Source organism: Barbatula barbatula, assembly GCF_947034865.1.
Source record: "Barbatula barbatula genome assembly, chromosome: 11".
Taxonomy (NCBI): domain Eukaryota; kingdom Metazoa; phylum Chordata; class Actinopteri; order Cypriniformes; family Nemacheilidae; genus Barbatula; species Barbatula barbatula.
In genome coordinates, this window is record NC_136774.1 from 8,627,363 (window position 1) to 8,642,192 (window position 14,830).

At 41.2% G+C, this 14,830-nt stretch overlaps 1 protein-coding gene across 4 annotated transcripts; it reads right to left on the reverse strand.

Annotated features, from left to right (window-relative positions):
* Positions 1–111: 111 nt before the first annotated feature.
* Positions 112–14,477, reverse strand: ubap2b (ubiquitin associated protein 2b). 4 transcript variants are annotated; one of them, XM_079468054.1, is made up of 26 exons: positions 14,225–14,477; positions 13,077–13,214; positions 12,887–12,964; positions 10,183–10,293; positions 9,843–9,987; positions 9,635–9,712; positions 6,049–6,112; positions 5,735–5,808; positions 5,439–5,491; positions 5,283–5,353; positions 4,617–4,803; positions 4,291–4,495; positions 3,781–4,010; positions 3,458–3,645; positions 3,225–3,369; positions 2,999–3,141; positions 2,860–2,917; positions 2,604–2,778; positions 2,416–2,507; positions 2,224–2,274; positions 2,010–2,085; positions 1,570–1,923; positions 1,271–1,378; positions 1,105–1,166; positions 840–1,028; positions 112–753 (listed from the first exon to the last, which is right to left on the reverse strand). In XM_079468054.1, exons 2-26 carry the CDS (start codon positions 13,170–13,172, stop codon positions 673–675), a joined length of 3,114 nt encoding a protein of 1,037 aa, XP_079324180.1. In that variant the 5' UTR covers positions 13,173–13,214; positions 14,225–14,477; the 3' UTR covers positions 112–672. The 4 variants fall into 4 exon arrangements, with proteins under 4 accessions (XP_079324180.1, XP_079324178.1, XP_079324179.1 ...); XM_079468052.1 differs by having other exon boundaries at positions 13,325–14,236; XM_079468053.1 differs by having other exon boundaries at positions 13,708–14,235.
* Positions 14,478–14,830: the final 353 nt, after the last annotated feature.

Here is a 14,830-nt window from a genome sequence, read left to right on the forward strand (position 1 = left end):
TATGTGTGTGACAATGTTTTTTACGATTTAACTTTTTAAACTTGATTTCACATTGGCAAATATTGACATGTCCAGCAGCAAGCAAAGCAAATTAAAGACAGACGCAAAAAATAGCTCAGAACCTTTATTCAGAGGGCAACAAGAGTAAAATATAAAATGTATGGGCTGTTTCCTCCTCTCCGTCATGTGACAGAACTGAATTTCAGAACCATTGTACAATCCTCAAAGGGAATGGCTCAAGAGTAGAACGCTCTATACGTGTGTGAACCTCTCTCAGTGTTTGAATGGGTGAACCCCCCCCCCCCACACACAATACCTCCGCTGTCACTGCTCCAGCATTCATCACAATGTCTCCTAAGTTTTCCTCAAAATGCTTTTCCTTTTATTAGTTTTTGCTACATCTTAGCAGTTTTTAAAAGTAAACAAAAACCAAAACGTCCTTCAAAAAAATAAAACTAAGCGACCATATCTCATGTTCGGCTTCTTAACATTTACAGTATATATAAATACTTACACATAAATATCTTACATGAAAACCTAATTCGGAGAAGAAACAATATGGAAAAAACCAGAGGAGAACGTTGGAGGAGCGGTGGAGAACTGGTACGGTGTGTGTATGCGGGAGACGGTGTGGAAACGGATTTGGGCTTTCGTATATCTGTAAGGAAATGTTCAGTTAGCCCAGTAGGGAGAGCTGCTGTAGTTGGACTTGGCTTGATTCTTCTGCATGCTACTGGACTGACTGCGTTGGCCCTGAAATGAATGAATACAAATCGGCTCAGTTTTGATCATTTAAACACATTTTATTTTGCACGTACATATATGTTTTTTGCTTGTACCTGTGTGTCCTGAGCCATGTGGTGGTGCAGTAGCTGTGAAGGGGGCTGCTGATGGGGTAAGATGTGCAAGAAGGGTGCTGGGGCATATCCGGGAGCACCTGTGGGGTTTAGCGGCCCGGTTCCTCCCAGAGCTGAGGGCAGGCTGAAGGCAGGTGCTGCCGCTGTAGGGAAACCCTGCTTGTCAAACGTCTACAAGGCAGACAAGACCGATAAAGTTAATGATGTCAAATACAGTCGGCTTGGGGAGAAACAGAAGGACCCTTACCTGAGTCTTGCTGTACACTGTTCCAGAAAGCTCAGAGCTTGCTGATCCAGACAGTCCTGGTGCTTAAAACAAAAACAAATACGATAGCATAAATTTATATATTCACACGGTTTAAATGCAAGATTGCTTAGCACTGAAATGACACAAAAATACAAGTAAGATTGACCTTTTCCTGTGCTGTTAGTCATGGCTTTGGCCTGGGACTGAGAGCTGCCTCCATATCCTCCCTTCCCATAGTCCCCGGTCACATGAGCCTGGGACAGCTCATCGAAACCTTAGCAGAGCATTACACATTATGTCAGCAAATCTTCTTTGTTTAGCCCACAAGCATGTACTTACATAATACGGTTTTCATTGCAACCAAAAATTACGTAATGCACTGCGGTGCAAAAGTACCACAAAAACGCAGAGCAAAGGTCATGGGTTCCACACAAGAAACACACAGAGGTCAAGAGGTATCTGTACCTGCTCCATATGCATGTTGGCTGTACCCAGCCTGGTGCTGGTGCTGGTACTGGCTGGACGGGCCCATAGTGTGCTGCTTCGTGGATGCCTGTGGCATGAAGACGGTGGGAGCGTACTGGAAGGCACTGGGCACTCCCGGCATACCCGGGTAGTAGGGCAGGCTGGTGTAGCCGTAACCAGGGGGCAGGGGAGGGTTGAGGAAGGCCTGGGTCTGACCCTGTTGGGCTTGGCCCGGATTCTGCGGCCCTTGATTTTGAGGAACAACGCTCTGGTTCTGTGAAGGGGGCACTGAAGAGAGGCTGGTGGTGGGGGCCGGGGAGTTCGAGTCGCTGCGTCCGAATTTGGTGGGCTCACCTGAGCAAGACAAGACAGTAGACTTTGCATTTGGATTTCAAGTAAAAATGCTTGAATAGGTTGTAATAAATTGAAGTGTTGCTAACCTGAGTAGGGATTGCTTGCTAATCCACCATCTCTGCCAGCTAGCGCTGTACCAGGGAAGGTCATTCCATAATAATCCTGCAAACAAGAGATCAATTACACATTTTCTTAAGGCGACACAATAGAACGTATAGACATTTGATTTGTATGAGGACATCTCTAGTCTGAGTTGCTAAAGTTTTGCACAGATATGTTACAGAATAATGAAATCTTTACCATGGGCAGGCGAGACTGCATCATCTGTAGGTCTTCATATCCATAGATCGGCTTTAGGGATAAAAAAAATACAAAGATCATAGAGAAGTTAGGTAACATTGCATAGAAGAGAGATCACTAAAACATCTTTAGTCTGACAGGTGCTGATGATTTCACTTCCTGTATATGAGAGCAGAGTAGCCACACACTCACCGGGTAAGCAGGAAGGAGCCCACCGGGCCCCATGATGTACTGACTTGCCAACAGTGGTGGGACTCCTTGAGCTAGATTAGGAGGGGCTTTCCCTGAAAATATAAACAACGTTGAGATAAAGAGTGAAAAGAAATATGCAATTGTTTAAATAAATAGACATTTCTTCAAATAACCCAAACATCACTGACCGGAATTGGTGATGGTGGTCTGCAGCGGTAAAGAACGGCCAGCAGGGGGAGCGGATGTGCCGTTAATAGTGAGGTTCTGCGATCCGCTGGCTATTCCGTTAGAGCTGACCGCATTGCTGGACACAGAGCTGGTGAACGCGGGCAGGCTCGCGCTCACGTCACCGCCCATGTGCGACTACAGGAAACATTTACATTCAATTAGCATGTTTTTTTTTACATGCCAATTATAATCAAGGCTCACAAGGAGAGAACTTACGCTCATGGCAGAGCTGGCGTGCACAGAAGATCCGAGAGAATTTCCACTGCTCACGTGACTGATAGGAAAAACAACACTGATGACATCACTTGGAAGGCTCATGAATACCGAAATAGATTGAAATGAGAAGGGCTGGTACCTGCTAAGAGCTGGGTTGAGGGCAGGCGCTGCGGTTGATGAAGATGATGAAAGGCTCAACAAGCTGTTCTCACTGGGGAGAGTTGAGGGCATGGGCTGCGGGACGTCCTGAGTGCTGGACGTCCTCATTTCACCGAATCCATTCTGTGTGTGAAAAGATAATCGACTGTCAGTGACACAGACTTCAAAAAGCCAAAGTCAAAGAGAAATGGAGTTTCTGAACATACACTGAGAGGGGTGGTGGTGGAGGACTCCGCTCTGCTACTAGAAGCGGGAGCCAACACAGGAGGGGCAGTAGTGCTTTGTAAACTCATGGAGGCTGATGGGTAACTGGGCTCGATCGACGCCGGAGGCAAACCGCTGAGAGACTCACTACAACCATAAAGATTTTTGGGGGGTTTTATCATCAACAGACGACTTAAAAACACAACAGGAAGAGTCACAATGTGGCTAAACCTACCTGACGGCAATGGATTTGGAATACCGGCTGCTCTGGTTTTGAGGAGCGGCTGCAGGTTCCTGAAAACTGGTTTCAGATTGGTTGAGATTCTCCACTGTGGACTCTGATCCAAAATCCAGTGCACCGAATTGTACGTTCAGCCCATATACATCAGTTGAACCTGGCATCTCCACTGCAGAAGAGGGGATCTGGCGACCAAAGCATACAATCACTTCATTCAGTCTGTATTATGGTAATGAAGTAGTAGTGAGAGCTGGAAGTCACCCTCTCTGCAATACATGGACACACAAACAATAGAAGTGATGATGGGCAACAATCATTACCTTGGAAGTAGGGGGCGCTCTCCGCCTCAGTGGTCTGATGTTTTTGGACTGTGGGGGCTCAGCCATGGTGACAGCAGGTTCAGAGAGGGGTTTCAGCAATGTCGAAGGTCCATCGTATGGGGGGAGTGGGACGGCGTTTCGGGCCTGAGCCGGCAGGTCCGACTGGAGTGCTGAATTCTGGGTCAGTTGACTGAGAATGGGGGACGGGTCAGGTTGGGCCTTCAGGTCCACTAGAAGATAACAAAAGGGTGTGAATTAAAGGTCCGATGTGTAGGATCTATTGACAGAAATGCAATGTATTATACACAAGTATGCCTTCAGAGGACCATAATCTAAGCGTTATGTTTTATTACCTTTGCATGAGCTAGTTCTATCTACATACACTGCTCTACAGAGCGCGTTTTGTAAATACGTGATCTCTTTCAGCAAAGAAGCGAAAACACAATGACATCTTAGTCCTGTGTCAGCCACCGTAGTGCTTCATTAGGGAGGTGAGCCGTAGGTACTTACGCTGAGCTACTGTAACAGGGGTCTCCTTTGGTTCATTCAAACTCATAGGTGTGGGTTCTGGAGGACCCTGAGCGGTGGATTCTGCAGATGCAGTGCCATTACTCAGACCCCCGTGGACCTGACTTGTCACAGGTACGACTCGGGGTGCGCTGATTGGATCTGCTTTCTGCACATCATTGTGGGGAAGTCTGGATCCCAGCATGGACTAGATGCAAAGCATGATGTTAAATAAAAACTAGCATGAAGTCATACACAAGTGCTCACACATCCAAAAAAAACGTGGCTGAGATACTGTGGTGGTCAGTGCATGCGTTGCGTGTTCTCACCGATGCAGCGTGCGCATAAGTGCCGGCAGCAGCGGAGGCGTAGCTGTGTGTGTGCGCTCGGCTGCCGTGCTGCTGAGAGTTGGTGAACACCAGGCTCTGAGTAAGAGTACCCGGGGACGACAGCTCTAAGCCAACCAGATCAGAGTTGCCCTCCGCCTCCTTAGGCAACAGAGAGCCGAACTCCATCCTGGAGAGATAAGACAACATGTAAATAAATGATATTTCCACAAAAAATAAATGTGGATTTGGGGTGGTAGAAAAGTTGTTCAGTAAAGCGAAATTCACATAGCAAGTGCAATTACGTTTCTTAATGTACAAAGATACAAATGTGCCCATAGTGTTGTCTGTGATTTAATGTTGTAAACTGAAGACAGACAGAAATCATACTTGACTGCTTGCCCAGTATCTAGTGCACTTACAGACAAAAATTTGACTCCGGCATGTCTGTGGTTTACTCTTAATGTATGTGGTTCCGAACTCACTTTACAGTCTTTTTAAAGTGGTCATGTTCATATACTTTCTTCAGTGTTTTATTGTTTGTTCAGATCTCTCAGATACAAAAATGCTAAACAGTGGGGCAAATATTGTTTGGTTCCCACGGTTCCTCATAATATCGTTTTGCAGAATGGAGTCATACAGTTTCGGAATACCACATGAAGTACTCACCCCTGCCCAGACTGCACGTGGTTCTTGGACCCAAGAGCACAAGAGGCAGTAAACACTTTGGTCTCAGAAAGCTGCAAGAATTAGAAGTGTGCATTACACATCAGCTTCACTTGGACAATTTTCTAGTTTTATCGCAACACCCATGAGATTACTCACATCTTCAATCCAGTCTTCTGCAGCCCAATCTTCCAGATTGTCCATCCAGGCTCCTGAAGGTAAAGTTTCATTTAACATCAAAAACATACCCGGAGTGAAGATGTGTATAATATAATACGCAACGTAAATCAGCAATACGCATTCTGGTATTCCATCTAGACGGTGTGAAATCAATACTACACATAAAAACGGGCTACGCTGGGATCTGTGCAACACTCAGAATGGCTTTAGATCGGAGAATGTGAAAAGCGCAGAAGAAACTGTGTCCAGATTTAGAATCGATAAAGAGCTCTCACCTGCTCCTTCTGCAGTCTCAGTTCCAGCTTCTCCTGCTTCAGCAGCGCCACTGTAGTCTACAGGGTTAAACGTCCTACGAGTCAACGAAAAACAAACGGCTTGTAATGATCTAGGAACATAAACACCGCCTTGTAACACATATGGAGTGAAAGAACGTGTTTCAAGTGTATTACTAACAATACATTATAATTTCAAAGACAACGGGGATCGAACCGTGACCGTCTGATTTGTATTAAAATCGATTTGTGGAGATTCACAGCTTTATTCAAAATGGGAAGTAGATGGAATTTGGGGGAAAAGGACTAAAGCTCACCCTATTCCTTGAGAGAACCTGCTTATTCCAGCTCCTCGGCCTCTACCTCGACCTCCGGCTCCTACTACAACACCACCACAAAAAAAAAAACACGAATAAGAATAGTGTCATTTGCTCACACAATTTGTACTAATAACTTCAATTTATCAATCTATCAAGTCAAATTATATTCACCAACATTTCACACCATTGGTTCTCATATTTTGTAATTTACAGTCAAGCTTGAATACGCACAAAGGAGATTTTTAAGATGGAGGTGAAAACATTTAAAGATTTTGATCTCATAACCACTGGGAACGTCAAGGTTTAAGTTTTTTAAATGAGCCAAACAAACTTTCCTCAAAGCGCCAAATATTGATATTAGCAGGTCTTATAACTAGCATCATTATATTTTCGATATTAAGAATGCATATTCTATAATTCGCTGATCTCCTTTACAGAACAGTATGAACGAGCATACTTTAGTGAGCAGTAATATGTACGGTTACATGAAGTGCAAAAAAAAGTAAACCCCGATTTCGCGCTCCAAGCTGAGCCGATCCTCCCTATACGCAGCCTACACAGGGCCTCTGTACCACTAGGGGGCCCCCTTAAGAACTGAATAAAAAAACACTATACGCTATCTTTATAACATGCGGATTTAACTTTACAGGAATCATTTGGAAATGTCCTTTTTAATACTTTATTTAATTACTTCGACATACCTGGGCCGTTTCTCAATTAAAAGAATGCAAAGAACGGACTTGTGAACTTGCTAGATTGGACTTGGCAAGTTCAGAATCAGGCATTTGAACTCATGAGGACGCAGTGCGGTTATATTAGAAATGGAACAGTAGAGTACTTGATTCACTTGATAGTCTATTTCGCTTAATAATGCTCATTGAATATAAACCCAAAAGAACACTCAGGTCATTAGGATTGCATCAGCTAGAAATCATTTAGGTTTTCGTTACTTCCCACCTCTGAACTAAATAAACCCCCAAATCAGGGTATTTAGACGATTATGTACTTTGCAAAATGCAAAGTGTTTTTGTCATTTAAAACGCCTCTCCTCTTTAAACTTTAAAACTGTGTGGCTTGAAAAGATGCGTGCAAAATACGTCTGACTTAAAAACAGCGCAACTTGTGCCGCACAGAGTTTTTAAAAAATCTGTTCAGATTTGAAAAGTCTTTTAGTGTATTCCATGTGACATGTCATATTTAACTTAACTGTCTGTAAGACCTCTCTCTCTCTCTCTCTTGGTTTTAATCAGTCGAGCTGCTGTTTTCTTACCTCCGTGTTTAAAGAGTAGAGCATCTTGTTCAAGCGCTCCTTTGTTTTCATATCGGAGTGGGAGGTTTGCGGCTTTGACAACAGTCGATTACTTTTCCAAACTGGCTTTATTCATCAGGATAACACTGAATAACTCAGAGTCTTTTTGACTGTGCGTGCGCTTGTGATGTGTCTGTGGTTTTGACACAGCACTAACAGACACAGCGCGATCGGATAAAATATTAAACTGTTAAGAATGCATATAGACACAATGGCGATATACTGCATCATCAAAAACCGACGTCAAGTTTCTATATCGGGCAATAAGTCGATAAATTGACTATCGGGACAGGCCTACTTGCGGGTGTCACAACTGCAATCCACTGTATTTCGTTTGCCCATGATAATATGCAGTTTGTGTGTCATATTTAGAGAATTATTTGTGTGTTTTTGTTTGCTTAGCTTTCTTGAGTAAACTATATTTTGTCATGTTTAAATTTTCACTCATTGGGTTAAAGTCTTTGACATTTAGATGGTTCCAGCGCCAAACGTTACTTTGGGTAAAGAATTATTTACACGTGAATCAAAATGTGAATTTACTTAATATTAAACTTAATTTTTCAATCTGTCAGTAAAATGCTTTTCGTATTTGTTTCATTTAAGTATGTTAATTGATGTATTATTTTATTTCATATAATTCAATTTTGTTATTTCGAATTGTATGACAGCGCAATAGTAAAAGTCCCAAACAAAAGTAAAATAACGCATTAAAAGTCCGCTCTCGATTCATGCAGTTGATAATGAAACGTCAAAATGAAAACTACTGTTGCATATGCTGGTTCTGCGGATACTGCTTCTGACTGTTTTTCTGTTCCACTTTTAATTACTAAACAGACTATTGATGGTGACTGCACTGCACGCGAGAAACCTGGCAAGTCTCAAATTTTAATGTAAACGCGGTTTTCTGGGTAACCGGTTCATCACGATGCATGCAAACACGTGAAAACAGGTTTCTTTCATACGCTGATTTTTTTAAAGATATCCATTAATTTTGTGCTTGTAAACGCACACAATGTCTAAATTCCATGTATATCTAAGAGTAGAAATGTGATATGTAAACCCCTTTAAAAGCTAGGGATGCTGCGATTACTGAATTTCACTTCTAACCGCGCTTAAAAACGTCACTGTTAATTAATCGCAAAGGCTCCGTCACACCGCGTGTTTATGTTGCACGGAAGGGAACTGTTGCAACCTGTAGAAAACGAAAACAACGTTGCACCAGCAGAGAAGCATCGTGTTGTGGAGAGCTGACAGGATGAGTACATTATGCTGAAGCTCAAATTTTAAGTCTACTCCTAATGCAAGTTGGACCATGTTAACTAATTGTTTAATAAAAATAAAATAGATGTGTTGTTTCAATGTTATTTAGCGAATGGGCTCTTTATCACATTTATAAATCCATTATGGTTTGTTATGAACGATAACAGTGGGGAAACAAGCTCCTTAAAAAACCATTATTTCATTTTAATGGTTTGCGTTATTCTTTATAATTTGATCATTTGCACAAATTGTATTACTTTCCGATACACTATCTTTGACTATATAAAAAATGTCTGAGTCAGGCTTTATGGTATTATAACCTTATCAAGAAAACAGCGATAAAAACAAAAAAATAGACAATATTTGTTATTAATAACTTAGTAAAAATCTAGGCAGGGCCAGTAAAAATGGAGAAATTAATGAATGTATAATAATCGCCATAATCGTGCAACCATCATTATTCCTCTGACTATAATTGTACCAACAAAATCTATAATCATTGCATCCCTAGTTGCAGCTGGTGTAACCTACACATCCGTCACATGTAGTGCTCTACAAACTCTTGACCTCTAACAGGGACACAAATAGTAACAGAAACAGGTTCCGTCCTGGCCACTATGAGATAACAGCTCACAGGACATTATTACAGTAGACTAGTTCTGCTGGAATTTGAACTTGATAGCATATCATTATGAAAAATGTATTATTCGATACAATGCAAGTCAATTGGGACCAATATTAGATCCTTTTCTAAAATCCATTGTATAGAAAAAGAAATTCTCAGATCAGACAGTCTGTGTTTTTTCATCTCTGGGAAATATAGGAACAGCGTGTTTTATTTTTGGGTGACCTATTAAGAACCATCTTTAAAATAAAGAAACAAAATCCATGTCTTCCATGACATCATTCTTATCAGTAACTGTTCTTTGGTGTAGACGGACTGTAGCAGTATATCTGGGATAGTAAGTGTGCTAGTGTATAAGAAGGTCTCGGTGTATGTGTTAATGTACAGACCTCTCCCTCTTCCTCTGCGGCCTCGGTCTCCTCCCCTCTCTCCAAGAGCCGAATCAAACCCGTTCTCTTCTGACCGCCCTTAAAACAAAGTCAAAGCGGATGCTTGTATGAAGAACTATTGCACACGCCAACATCTTCATGGATATCAAAACAGTCTCATAAAAGCAGGACCAGACACGCACACAGATAAACACACAATAGGACACACCTTCGTGGTTGCGGCTGGACCCTCGGCCACGTCTGTTCGGACCCCCGCGGCCTCTGCCTTCCCTTTCTCCTCTTTTCTCTCTGTTCTCTGCTGGGGTCCCTTCTTTTCCAACATTTTTCTTCTTGCCAACAGTTTCCCATGAGTCCTGTGCAATAAAAGGGACCACAAGCATTACATCAATGTTTTGAAACAATCGGTAAATGTCTATAACTGCTCAAAGACCTGGCAGGTTTGGATAGTAGAAAAAGCTCCTCTGCCTGTTTTTTCTTGGAACTATTAATACAATTACAAAAGAAACGATTCTGCGACAATCACAAACAAGTAAAACTGGATCAAGCACCTTGTCAATGACCTCCTCCAGCAGGAAGTTGATAGCCCTGTTGACATCTCCATTGCAGTCGTGAAGGGCTACCATACACTCGTCCTGAGTTTTGCCTGTAACCTCCATGAGCTGCGACACAAATGCAAACAAACTTTACAAGATTCGACAAAACACAAATCTCATTCATAGAAAACATGAGGGTTTATGAACCAGTGGGTATTAAATGATTCTGGTTCTTTTCGTTCATGAACACGTCTGTGCTGTTTATTTGAATCTGTTTTGCAGTAACATTGCAGATCGCTGTTTGCATTTGAAAATGGCGCTTTTCCTTTCCGTTTTGCATTGAATCCACACCGAGATGGCATTTTTACCAACAAAAACCAACATTATTTTCAAGATCTTAAAGTGAAGATTAAGTTTTGTTAAACAAAAAATCTAATTTTCAAATCCTATTAGTATAAACATAGGTTGTGTTAACATAGTTCGGTTATCTTGGTAATTTGTAAGGAACCAAAAAATAAACATATTTAGTCATTCACACAGGGTTCAGTATATTTGGTTGGTTGTTCCATTGACAAAGGCGTAAAGTCCAAACGTATAAAGTAACCTAACGTATAAAGTCGCAACGTGATTGGACAGGTGTTGTGATGTATATTTTGTTAACATTTATGATCATATTGGACAGCCAAAACAACACTTTTTATACACACTTAATGTATACATGCGCAAATGATGGTATTTTTAACAAGCCGTTAACACCTTGTGACGTGTTTAAAGCAGTCAATACAGCACCAGGAAGTGTCCCAAGCACAAGCCCAGATCTAAAAAAACACTTTCTCAGGGACTTTTTAGTTCGTATTGATGCTTTGGATCCATGTTGTGTTCACATTTCAATCAAACCGCATCAGTTTTTATAGTACCATGATGACCTTGCATAATGACCTCAGTTCATGAATCGTTCTTTTAATTTAAACGTTCTTTAAAAATTGTCGCCTATAGAACGCATCATATTTGCGCATTAACACTTGCGAGCCCAATAAATCTAAAATAATTATTTTATTATTTTATACAGTTTTTATTCAAGTTATATATTGGCTATGAAATTATCTGACACAAATAAAGCCAAATAAGCTTGAAATACTAAATCTTACTAGCCGCACATGTTTAATGGTCCAAGCACGCTTGTGTTCTGATGTGTTTGGAGTGATTGATTTGATGGGTTCAGACAGGGAGTCTCGTGAGTTCAGTGTTTGACATACGAGTTGTTTCAGCAAAATTAATCTATTTAAATGAGTCATTACGACGCAAATCCGACATAAAAAGCGGACATTGACACGCTGTTTGATGTCAGGACGTCGCAAAAGATACAAGTTAACACAGAAAACACTTCACTGGCTAGGATTTTTCCTTCATGTCAGCTGCATGTGCGGAACACTTGTCAGGGAAGAGAACGCAACATGCTTTTGAGCACATTCACACCCAGTTGAAATCTGTAATCCAGGTTAAGATATTCTCCGAATCTGCAGAAACATGGATTCTGTCTTCCGACCTTGCTTTTTATTAAAGTGTGAGGAAGCGATACGTTTGAGAAACGAATTCAAGCGCCGCGCAGAACGATCGGAATGTGACTTCAATGTTCTGTGAGAGCGCTTTAAAAGCAACTGGAACGCTCCGACCCCTAGTGCTTGTATAAGTTTCAAATAGAACCATGTTTTTCTGCTTTATTGCAATTTGTATTACCATAGATGAATTCCATCATGCTAGTGACTATTATGAAACTATGGTTCATTTGTGATTCCTGTGCTTTAATGCAAATACTATAGTTAAACCATGCGTACTATAGTAGAAATTGATCATTTCCATAAGGGCTTTTATTGAGAAATCAGCATTCAGATGATCACATAACATGTGTACTTAAAACATGCCCAAAGGAATTAAGAGAAATACAAATTTGAATCAAGTATCTGATTCTAGAGATGCATGATCAAGTATCGGCCGATACTTTATAAATGGTCATCTTAGTGTTATCGCATCGGCCGATATATTGTAGCCGATAAATAATTTCCTCTGGTTAAACTTCTTCAGCTGCACGCTGCTCTTTAAAGATCCTTCTGTCCTGATCATTAACTGACTGCTATTAGCAAAACATTGTTGATATAGGTACAATATGTAGATTTATTAATGTGTAAATTATAGGAACAAAAGCATATTGTTTGAAGCCGACTGCTGTCTGAATGATTTCTGTCTTGAGACCTGTTAGACTTGTGGCTATTTTGAATTTTTTTCTGGGTTGCTCGGGAAAAACATCTATATTTTTTTTGTTGAATAAAAAAATATACCAGAGAAGTTTTAAGGTTAAAGAATCTTTGACTAGTGTAAATAAGGCTTTGTACATGATTTTCAGGGGGAAAGAAGAGCACTAAGGGTGACCTTGTTTTCGGCAGTGAATGTTTCCATATAAAAGCAGCTAAACACTTTTTGCCTTTTGTTTGTCTTAGGAAATGTTATATTATTATCTAGATACTGTACATCAGCCAATATATCGGTTATCGGCTTCCAAAGTTAACGAATCGTCATTTATAGTTATCGGCCAAAATTGACATATAGGCGCATCCCTATCCGATTCCCATTCCTTTCGATTCAGATTCCAAATTGAAATCAGTTTTCAATTTAAATGCAGTACAAACCAATGGCTACAACAATAGATGTTTGGTTCGCTCACCTGTTGGACTTTGCCCTCAAAATCTGCATCATTTTTGTCATAAATCATCTTCGCGAGTTGGATCTGTTCCGCTGTGGCCTACAGAAATAAAAAGCATAATGTTTAGGTCCACGTGGCTTCTTGTGTACATTTGGGTTAATAAACTAGATTATACCGAAGCGCGTGAAGGCACAAGACGTGTTTTGCTCACCCGTATCTGTTTCTGTGGCTGTGAGGTGTGTGTAGTTTGTGGTACGGCTCTGTCCCGATTGCCCCGGGCAGCATCAGCGACCACTGAAGTCATCATAAACAGTATATACAAAATAATGTATGTACAAAATAGAAAAGTCTGGAGAAGAAAGGGAAACAGAATCCATTACACCACTGCACACGCAAACAGCATAAAATAAATATTCAACATGTTTGTGTAAGAGGGAGTTAGTGACAGGTGCAGCGAACCTGACACTAGTTTAACTCCACACTGTACTTCCAATGTAATATTATCATCTGCTCAACACTTAAATATAGCCAGGTCCAGATCGGTGTCTATTTACACTACCCCTCACCCAGTCACACACGCCCACCCGAAGGCCTCTTCCAAAGAAATACAACATGGCTGACATCACAACAACATCCCAACTAACTACGATCAAGTGTAACAAATCGGCACAGACGTGTAGTCTATGCGGGACAATAGACTTGAGATCACAAGGCCTACAAGATCATTTTAGTGCTTTTGTAAAAGGATCAAGTTTGATTTCAGATCGCATGATATTAAATAGACGGCCACTAAAATAGAACAAAGACTCCGGTGGGGTGCGTCTCAAAACCTAATAGGTTACCTAACTAGATAGCTTCTGAGGGCATCGCGAGCTCACGCCCAACGCGGGATCCGGTTAAAATGCTGTTTATGTAGTTAGTTCGCTAGGTTTAGACACAACCAAGTTAGTCGTTGGCTAAGATCGCAAGACAACGCGATAACGGCGTAAAAATGCACAGACCGCAGGTGTTGGTAAATTCACGACGCTACCCAGCAAAAACTCCCCAAAATAGTCCGCATCGTGTAATTTTCGGTTAAAACACACAAAAGAAAACACAACACATCGGTCACGAGTTTAGAGTCCGCCGAGTAGAGGCAATAAACACACAACAGTGTGATATGCAGCACAAATGCTAACACGCTAACGTGTTCTTCGCCACGCCGCGCCGCCGCTAATGCTACGAACGGACGCGTATCGCGATAAAAACGGTGCACGTCGGGTCGTGTTCGTATTTAAGTATCAGGCGGACAAAATCAGACGCTATAATTTGAGTTGATGTGCGGCTTTGTTCTCAAGTATTTCGGTAACGCAGACATACCCTCTCCGCTCCCTCAACGCTCTGTGTGTGTGTTTTTATCTGCCCACGACCGCACGCGCTTCCCTCATACACGAGCGGGAAGCCAGCGACCAAAAGCGATCTGCTTGATGCCTCTATGCAACATAAAAGCCTTCATTTATTTCATGAAATAAAACAGCCAGTAAATGGATGGACGGGGGTATGAAGTTGTCAAAATGTGTCTTTTTGTTTCCGTCTGTATTTCTGTCTTTTCAAGATAAGAAATGATATTACCACTAGGATCCAACACGCTGACAAAATAAAAGTCTTTGAACGGACAAGAAAGATAAAGACATTTACAGTTAATCAATTTATCCAAAGAGACTTACAAATAGATCAGGGAGCAATAAGACAATACGCAATTACGACAGTGATGACAATGTAAGACGCACATTTTCAGTGGAACTGCACCAGTCTTGTTAAATAGCCAATTAAAGCTATATATCTAATTGATAAATGACTGAAATTAGAAAAGAAAAGGCTTTATTAAATATCATCATTGAAAATGGTTGATCATTCCTAAAGGTTTGCCTGACTCCCCTGACATCATGTCCAGTATGCTAGGCCTATTTGTTAGTACTCAGTATT